Here is a 9,178-nt window from a genome sequence, read left to right as displayed (position 1 = left end):
ATCTTATAAAAATTTTCACGTAAATTTTGTGCTTGTGTAAACTTCACATTTCTCACCCAGATCAGCTCCCAAGTGTCCATAGGTATTGTTTCTCCTATATTTTGAGCCCATTTAATCATACAGTCTTTAACTAGTTCAGTTTCTGAGTCCAATTCTAATAAAACATTATATATCCTCTTAATATGAGCTTTGGCACCATTTCTTATTTGCTTCAAAAAAATCCCATCTTCCAAAACAAAAGAAGTCTTTTTATCAATTCGCCATCTATCTTGAATTTGTCCATACAAAAGCCAAGAAAAATTTGGGTTGTTTTGCTTTAACACATCCATTGATTTTAGGCACCAGTTACCACCACCACTCTGGTATAACAAATCTTTATAGGTAGGTCCCTCCATCACCACTCCTCTAGTTATAGCTTGAAAAATATGCGACGGGATCACCCAGAGTGGTAACCTAACATTAAACTTAAAGAAGTATTTTTGCCAAACTCTTAACAATGCAGACCTTATTATATGATTTCTAAAGGTTTTATCAGTTTTTTTCTGCATAAAAAGATAAGCATGCCACCCAAAGTACAAGTCCCAGCCTTCGACATTCAAAATCCCTTTGTTGGACAAGTTAATCGACGATGAAGATGTTAATTCTACTTAATTCTTAGAATTCCAAGTAGAATGAGAATGATAGCTGAAATAGCTTCAGTCAGTAAAGGAGACATGTCTCATATCTCTGATTTATCAATATAAAACATTCTACAGATATAACACAACATTTTTTCTTTTACAATATAGAAGTTACAGAGAAGGAATTCAAAAGATCTAACAATTTAGATTTGGTTTCAACAGAATTAAAGGAGTTGTTTGCTAGTATAGAACAATTAAAGGAATTGTTTGCTCGTCTAGATCAGGAAAAGTAACCACACTTTTTTACCACTTTCTTCAAGGTAGATAGCAGCAGAGGGCCAGGCAACAATATGATATGTCCTAAGGATCTGGAACACCTTTTTGGAACTAAATGGGGGGGGCTTTCTCTTTGCTTAAGTAATATTAGTGTCTTATGTCTGTCAGAAACATCTCATTTTGTCACAAAATCAAGGTGCTTTTCTTCAGCATAGTAGTTTGCTGGCAAAGTCTGGCAGGCAGTCTTAGATGCTCAAGTGGGAAGCTATTTGCAGACTTCTCACCACGCTCTTCATGCTGAGAAAGAATTTCTGCTGACCCAGCAATCTATTTATGAACATTTTCCCACTGATGGTCAGTCAGCATTCCATACTCAGCCTATTGTGGGGGTTTTGTTTTTTATTTAACGATGGTAGTTTCCCAGTATATTTCTGCTTTATTTTTTTCCTTTTGTACTTTTGCAAATGTTGGGTCATCCAAGACTGCCAGTACTTCACAGCTGGGAGAAAACACTGCTGCTATGGCTCAATTAGGACAGATGCTGAGACTAAAAGTCACTAGTATTACTAAAGTCAGTGGTATTATACCTTTTATGGTTATTAACCGTGACAGCTCAGATGGAATCTCACTGTTCAGAGGCACTTTTATGTCTTACAATACTCAATAAACTGCAGATTGGGTGCACACATTATAAACACCAATTGTACGTTTTTAACCAGGTGACCATTCTGCCTTTCTGTAAAAAGGCAGAATTGAGAATGAGGTAATTTTTGCTACTGTTTTCTACAAAGCATTGAACAGACAGACTTTTGTCTAGTACTTACATTTTGTCGATCTCCAGTTAAATGGGCAAATTCCACCATTTCATTTCCAAACTGGCTGAATATTTGCACAAATTCCTGAAAACTGCTCACTTTCTCTAACTGTTCCATTGTCATAAGGACCTGTCAAATATGTTGAAATCATGAATGATTGATGTATCACTGACAAGACAAATTTAGAATTTCTCAAAATCAGTTCCTGTTTTCTCTATTAAGATGCAACTAGTTCTGCATGGCCATACAGTCAAGATTATTTATGTACTCTTACTATACACAATGCAGTTTAACTTTATGTATTACTGGATGAAAGGCTTATTTATTGCTCCCATAATAGCTATACATATCTATTACGTATTATCTAGCTTAAATTTAGCACTTAGGTTTCCTATTAATAAGAAAATGTATGTACACACATACACATACACAAACACACACACATCAGTACGCTGACGATACGCAGCTGTACATTTCCACCCCAGGCCACCCCAACGATGCCCTTGACGTGATGGCCCGTTGCCTGGAGGCCGTACGGGTCTGGATGGGGAGGAACAGACTCAGGCTCAACCCCTCCAAGACCGAGTGGCTGTGGCTGCCGGCGCCTCGGCATAGTCAGCTGACCCCATCGCTGACTATAGNTGCGGGACTGGCCTAGGGGAAACTTTTAGAGGGGGTTTTAATTATATTTTAATTAGATCAAATTTAAATATTTCCTTTTTAACTAATTTTTAAACTTGTAATGTTATTTGTGTATTTTTACCCGATTGTTAGCCGCCCTGAGTCCGCAAGGAGAAGGGCGGGATATAAATTTAATAAAATAAATAAATAAATAAATAAATACTGTTTTCTACAAAGCATTGAACAGACAGACTTTTGTCTAGTACTTACATTTTGTCGATCTCCAGTTAAATGGGCAAATTCCACCATTTCATTTCCAAACTGGCTGAATATTTGCACAAATTCCTGAAAACTGCTCACTTTCTCTAACTGTTCCATTGTCATAAGGACCTGTTAAATATGTTGAAATCATGAATGATTGATGTATCACTGATAAGACAAATTTAGAATTTCTCAAAATCAGTTCCTGTTTTCTCTATTAAGATGCAACTAGTTCTGCATGGCCATACAGTCAAGATTATTTATGTACTCTTACTATACACAATGCAGTTTAACTTTATGTATTACTGGATGAAAGGCTTATTTATTGCTCCCATAATAGCTATGCATATCTATTACGTATTATCTAGCTTAAATTTAGCACTTAGGTTTCCTATTAATAAGAAAATGTATGTACACACATACACATACACAAACACACACACAATGACCATGTACTGAACTCAACTTCAGTTAAAAATATTTAATTGTCACTTCCATAATATACAATATAAAACTGTTTGCAAAATGTACAATCAGTATTCACAAAATCATAATTACCTTGTTTCTAGAAGCTATAATTTGCTTAATAACTATTATGTCAGCCAACACCAATACTTTAGTAACCGAGGAAAGCAAGAGCCTTGCAGCTTTTACCACTCCTGTTTTGTCTGTAAAAATTGTTATCTGGCCATCAGATTCTGGACGATCCAAGGTTGCAATGTCTGTAAGCTGTGCAATCGTCTCACCTAAAAGCAAAAAGTAGTTAGTTCAGCCTTGCTCCAAATACAGAATCCACTGGTTAAAAACCGTATTTTACAAAAGAGCTCTAGGCCATCAGTGGAGCAGAAAGAGAATTTTAAATTCTGTGCATTATTTTTATCAATGAGATGGTGGTGCTGGTTATGACGAGATGTGGTGCTGGCTACCAGCTTGGCTGACTTCAAAAAAGTGTTGGGCCAATTCAGGGAAATCCTGGGGATCCATAGTGATTAGCTTTGATGGCAGTGTAATTGCCTCTGAAAGCCATCTGTGGGAGACTAATGGGCTTTCTTGCACAATGGGGGACCACCAGGAAAAGAGACTGCTGGACTTAATAGGCTACTGTCTGATACAGTAGGACATTGCTTATGTTGTAGCAGGAAGTAAGCTTGTTCACCTTTATTTTAAAACGTTTATAATTTGTCTTATTATGATTTGGGGACCAAGGAAACTCATTAATGTTACAGCATCACAAAATATGAAAATTTACTGAGTAGACCATATACATATGTAGATCTATTTAATATATATATAGTGCTTCACTTACAATCACAATTGAGCCCAAAAATTCTGTTGCTGTATGAGACTGTTGTTAAATGAGTTTTGCCCCATTTTATGACCTTTCTTGCCACAGTTGTTGTGAATCACTGCAACTGTTAAGTTAGTAACAGTTGTGAATCACTGCAACTGTTAAGTTAGTTATTAAGTGAATCTGGCTTCCCCATTGACTTTGCTTGTCAGAAGGTCGTAAAAGATGATCACTTGACCCCAGGACACTGCAACCGTCATAAATACGAGCCAGTTGCCAAGCATCCAAATTTTGATCATGTGATCAAGATGCTGCTGCAATGGTCACAAGTGTAAAAACTATCATAAGTCACTTTTTCAGTGCCAGTGTAACTTCAAAAGGTCATTAAATGAACTGTTGTAAGTCAAGGACTACCTATATGTCCTAGTTAGTCATTTTTATGCTTACAAAATATGGAGAACAGTGGTATATCTTTTTTAATCGCCCTGTCAATTAGTTCCTCTTCTGTAAACGTCCATATTTTGAGAAAGAAGGCTGTTGTAATCATCAAATACTCCTCATCGAAAAGAATTTGGTCCCATTTTAAAGCATGAAGCATCTAGAATACTGTCCAGCTCACATCACTCAACATTCTGAGAAATTAGGAACTGCAATTCATGCTCCAAAGAACCAATAAATTTATAATTAGAGTTACTGTTTTAAATCACAGCAGATATTTATGAGAACTGTGTCTATTCCAGTTTCTTTGTGATGATGCTTTCCTACTGAATACCACAGATCAACAGTTGGTGTTAATACAATTTCAGCAAAACTTGAGATGTCTGATCTAAAATAATCTCCTGTGGTATTTCTCCAAACATTTAAGAAATTGAAATGTTTGCAGGTATTTTTATAGCAAATGATGCCCTGCTTCTTAGGTTCATAAACTTTCACCTACCTGCTTGCTTTGCTTCAGTGCAGGCTGCCTTCATTTCTTCTTTCAGCTCTCGGTTTTCTTTGGCTATAGCTTCACCCACCATGACAAATTTTCCAACAGCTAGGTAAACCGCTTGGCCCACCTGTTGGACTGCTTTCAATGTCTTATCCGACTTCTTTGGCTTATCTTTATGGTTAATCAGAGTTGTTATCTAGAAACAGAAACAGATGACAGCCAAAACCATGCGTTAAATATTGTTTTGGTATCTTTATTCCCAAGAAGTTCCACTCAAAATAATAGCTGAGTAACAGATTATGAAATCCTTTTCCTATCCCTTGCATGTGGTTTGGCCAGTGCTAGAGTGTCTTCTTATTTTAATTTTACTTAAATGTTCCTTCTTAGTTCCTTTGAGGTCTTTTAATTTTTGTTGTTTTAATAATTTATGCAACATTTATACATCAGAACTCGCCCTCTCTCCGTCCTAATGCCTTTCCTTGTGTGAGGGAGTTTAGGCAGAACCCAGCCAACCCCCCCCCCCAAAAAAAATCAACATTCAATTAAAATTCCAAGTCTGATAAGCAGAACAGAAAACAATATAAAAAACAAATTGATATAACTAAAAAGACATCTATAAAATATGCTAGGGAGTAACTGTAAAAGGTCCATCTATATTCGCAACTTAATTTCACCCCTACCCCCTTCCTGCCAGGTCTAAAATGATTAGTAAAATATACCTGCAGATGAACTTCCACAGACTGACCTCAATCTGAATCTATTCTGAGTGATAAACAGGCAGAGTTTGGGGAACATAAATTTACACTAGAGACCATAATATAGTGCTGCAATATCTGCATTTGTGCCTTTCACTGATTTTAAGGCTGCATTCAACTTCATTTTCAGGATTAGACCATGGGCAAATTTAGAACTAGCACAACTGATAAATGTCTGCTTCTACTAATATTTAGAATGTATAAAGATGTAAGAATGAAAGTCAGATGCACTGACCAAGGACATAAAATGAAAGAAATATCAATGAGTACAGGAGTAAAACAGGATTGTGCAGTACCTCCAGCGCAGTTTAATGTATACATAAATTCACTTGTGGCTAGTTTAAACAGCCTAGATTTTCATCCTCCTACACTGGCCTAATGGTGTATGAAATTAGTTTTCTATGGTGATGATGTGGTAGCTTTGTTCTAATAATGAGGATCTAGTGATAAAGTATTCCAAATCTAAAATATTTGTATTTTCCAAACTTCCCAAGTTAAATCTAAAATATTTGTATTTTCCAAACTTCCCAAGTTTGAGGGCACACCATCAAACAAATCAGAACTGTTAAATACTCTGGAGGTTTTCCAAACTTCTGGAGCTTGAAATGCCCTTTCTACATATCCCAAAGGGCAGAAATTGGACTCGGCTATATAAGCTTTCTATTTTACTCAAGTTCAACAGTTCATTCCAACTGTTGTTAAATACTTTATAATTAAGGCTTGCACCAAATTATTGTAGCGGGTTCAATTGGGTTCATACAGCAAGATAGCAATAAAAGAGAAAGTCCAATCCAAATTTTCAAGACAGGTCTCTCACTGGAATACAATGCTCCAGAAAGAAGCAGAAGTCACTAGAATTTGGATAATAATTGTAACTGCTGGCTGAAATGATTACATGATCCAGTCGGATTTACCCCTTTAATTATAGTAGATATTTCTGACTCCATCTAGTAAAAAAAAACATTTCCTGGTAATTATATTTCTACAGCTTTTCTTGAGATATCTTTTTTGCCTATGGAATTAGAACAAGCCAATTCAATTCTGAAACAAAGCATTTTAAACACCAAAGATCAAATGGATTATGCAGCTTGTCCCCATTATATATTTATTAACAACCTATTTACTACAAATCAGCCAGTGACCCGGACAAGATCCTTGTTTCAAAATTCAGAAGAGCATTATCCTGAACCCATTGCAAGGTACACTCCATGGCAGTCTTGAAAGGGAAATAGTCTTATACCAGTGATGGCAAACCTTTTAAAGATCGAGTGCCCAAACTGCAACCCAAAACCCACTTATGTATTGTTGGGTGCCGGGTGGGCATGGCCCATTGGGTGGGTGTGGCTCATTGGGTGGGCGTGGCTTTGGTGGTAACTGCAGACTGGGTGGGACTAAAAAGTTCAATCAATCAATTCTAACTTTGCAAGATCTTTTTTTATGCGAGAAGTTAAAATTGATTGATTGAACCTTTTTTTTTTTTTTTTGCACAAGGGGGCGGAAGCCTAAAGCAAAAAGGTTTTATAAAATCCAGCTCAAGGCCTAGGACTGGGGCGATGGCGTGTGTGCCCATAGAGAGGGCTCTGCGTGCCACCTGTGGCACGCGTGCCATAGGTTCACCACCACGGTCTTATACCATACGGAATGAAGGTGGGGGTTATTTTGAGCATTTGTCACACTCTTTTCCCAAATTGAGACATTTTTATTGTCTCGGTTACATGCTTGTTTCTTCTCCATCTTTATCTCTGTTTTCTGCTACACAATTGTCCTGCTGTGCTATTTTCTATGTCTATGAAACTTCCCTTCTGTTTTTAAAATATATAAGAATATTTAAAAATGCCATTCCCCAGCTTTCCTATAGAATGAAATTATACTGTTCAATTCTACTAACCTATTTTGCTGTAAGAAATATCAAACCAGGAATCTGGGGAAGCAAAAGATTATAAGAATGTCAGACTCAATGGGACAAATTACTGTGTCCCAAATATATGGCATCCAGAAAAACACAACGAGGTTGTCCAAAATGATCTCAATACAGTGGCATTCACAAAGCTATGAAGGGCTACCTCTGTGAATTTTCTGAGTGAGACACAGCCAGGACTGACAGATAAACTTCTCCCAAACCTTGAAAATGGAAAACCAGACAAAAAAGGAAACAATCTAGTTTTGGAAAGCTCTAAACCAACATCAGCTAAAAATATAAATGCTGGATGGATAAAAGAATTAAGTTTGTTTGTGGCTATGTAAGCTGTTCCCTCTTTTTACTCTTCCCCTTGGCTCTGCTACTCCTTCTACAATAATCAAATGTTTGGAAACAACTGGTGCCATTGAAATGTTTATAGAAAAAATGATGAAGCAGTGGAAGACAGACTTGCTGGTTGGAAATGACAAAGTATACCAACATTAGGAGAGGCATATTCCAGGGTGACTGATTATAACCCTTATTATGTGTCATTGCTATGATCCCACTTTCAGTGATTTTGAAAAAAATAAATGTTGGCTGTCAAACAGCAAAAAGTGCTAATAAAACCTCACATTTGCTTTATATGGATGACCTAAAGGTTTATGGAAAATCAAAAATTGAAATTCAGTCATTGACAAAAATTGTAAGAATTTTTTAGCGCAGATTTTGGCCTAGAGAAACATGCTACAGTAGCAATAAATTGGGGTAAAATCACAAACATAGATATTTGTCACCACATTTATTAAAATTATACTTTGCGGCTTGGGGCAGGAAGACTGAAAGACCTTTGCTTTCTTTATTCCTAAAGCATGGCTGATTGAGCCAGTTTGGTACAGTCATAGTGGTTAAGGCGACAGGCTAGAAATTGGGAGAGTATGAGTTCTAGTCCCACCTTAGGCATGAAGCCAGTTGGGTGACCTTGGGCCAGTCACTCTTTGTCAGTCTAGGAAGGATGCAATGGCAAACCACTTCTGAAATCCTGCCAAGAAAACTGTAGGGACTTCTTCAAGCAATCACAAAAAAACAGCATGGTTGAAGGGACAAATCCTTAATGAAAAGGCTATAAATTCTCCAAGAAAACACTCTAGTTCATGGCAGGAGGTGCAGTGTGATTGGTGACAGCCTATTTATTGGGGAACACTTGGAAGGAGGGGTTTGCCAATGAGATTTTTAATTATACCTTCTCCTTGTTTGAAACATAGGCCGCTATCCTTTAGGAATGTTATCTGTCATAGCATGTATTAATATCTTGCTGCCCCAAGCTGTTTTTAACTGCAGAAAGCAATGCAAATTCATTGAAAGGTGTGGTAGATTCTTTCTGTAAAATAATATTAAATAGGTATTACTGCCACAGGGAGGAGAAAACCTGCAGGCTTGAGGCTTTTTTTTTTTATGTTCCCTGGGACTCTCTCTACTGTGATTGCAAAAATGTATAGCAGTTCCCTTTTGGGAAGCAGATATAATTGTTCTGTGCATTCAGGCCCACCAAAAACTTAACTGCTGCCCTTGTCTCCAAAATGTTGTCCATTCAATTTAAAACCCACCTTTCTACTCAGGGACATAATTACAATAACCCTTACATTAACGGGGTTAATTATTTTTAAAAGAAACATATCTGTAAATCTTGTTTAGACAAGTATAGAATTGGATT

The 9,178-nt window shown here is 36.9% G+C and overlaps 1 protein-coding gene across 1 annotated transcript in view; it reads right to left on the bottom strand.

Moving 5' to 3' along the window:
* LOC107299308 (alpha-catulin-like) overlaps positions 1–7,301 on the bottom strand; it is a 9,670-nt gene extending 2,369 nt beyond the window's left edge. Inside the window, exons 1-4 of the mRNA XM_015828670.1 lie at positions 7,206–7,301; positions 4,819–5,008; positions 3,152–3,339; positions 2,603–2,722 (exon numbers count right to left, since the gene is read on the bottom strand). Coding sequence (XP_015684156.1) covers positions 2,603–2,722; positions 3,152–3,339; positions 4,819–5,008; positions 7,206–7,301 — 594 coding nt within the window. The remainder of the gene's footprint in view (positions 1–2,602; positions 2,723–3,151; positions 3,340–4,818; positions 5,009–7,205) is intronic.
* Positions 7,302–9,178: the final 1,877 nt, after the last annotated feature.

Source organism: Protobothrops mucrosquamatus, unplaced genomic scaffold, assembly GCF_001527695.2.
Source record: "Protobothrops mucrosquamatus isolate PMUCROS unplaced genomic scaffold, P.Mucros_1.0 scaffold4785, whole genome shotgun sequence".
Taxonomy (NCBI): domain Eukaryota; kingdom Metazoa; phylum Chordata; class Lepidosauria; order Squamata; family Viperidae; genus Protobothrops; species Protobothrops mucrosquamatus.
This window is presented reverse-complemented; position numbering and strand designations above follow the sequence as displayed.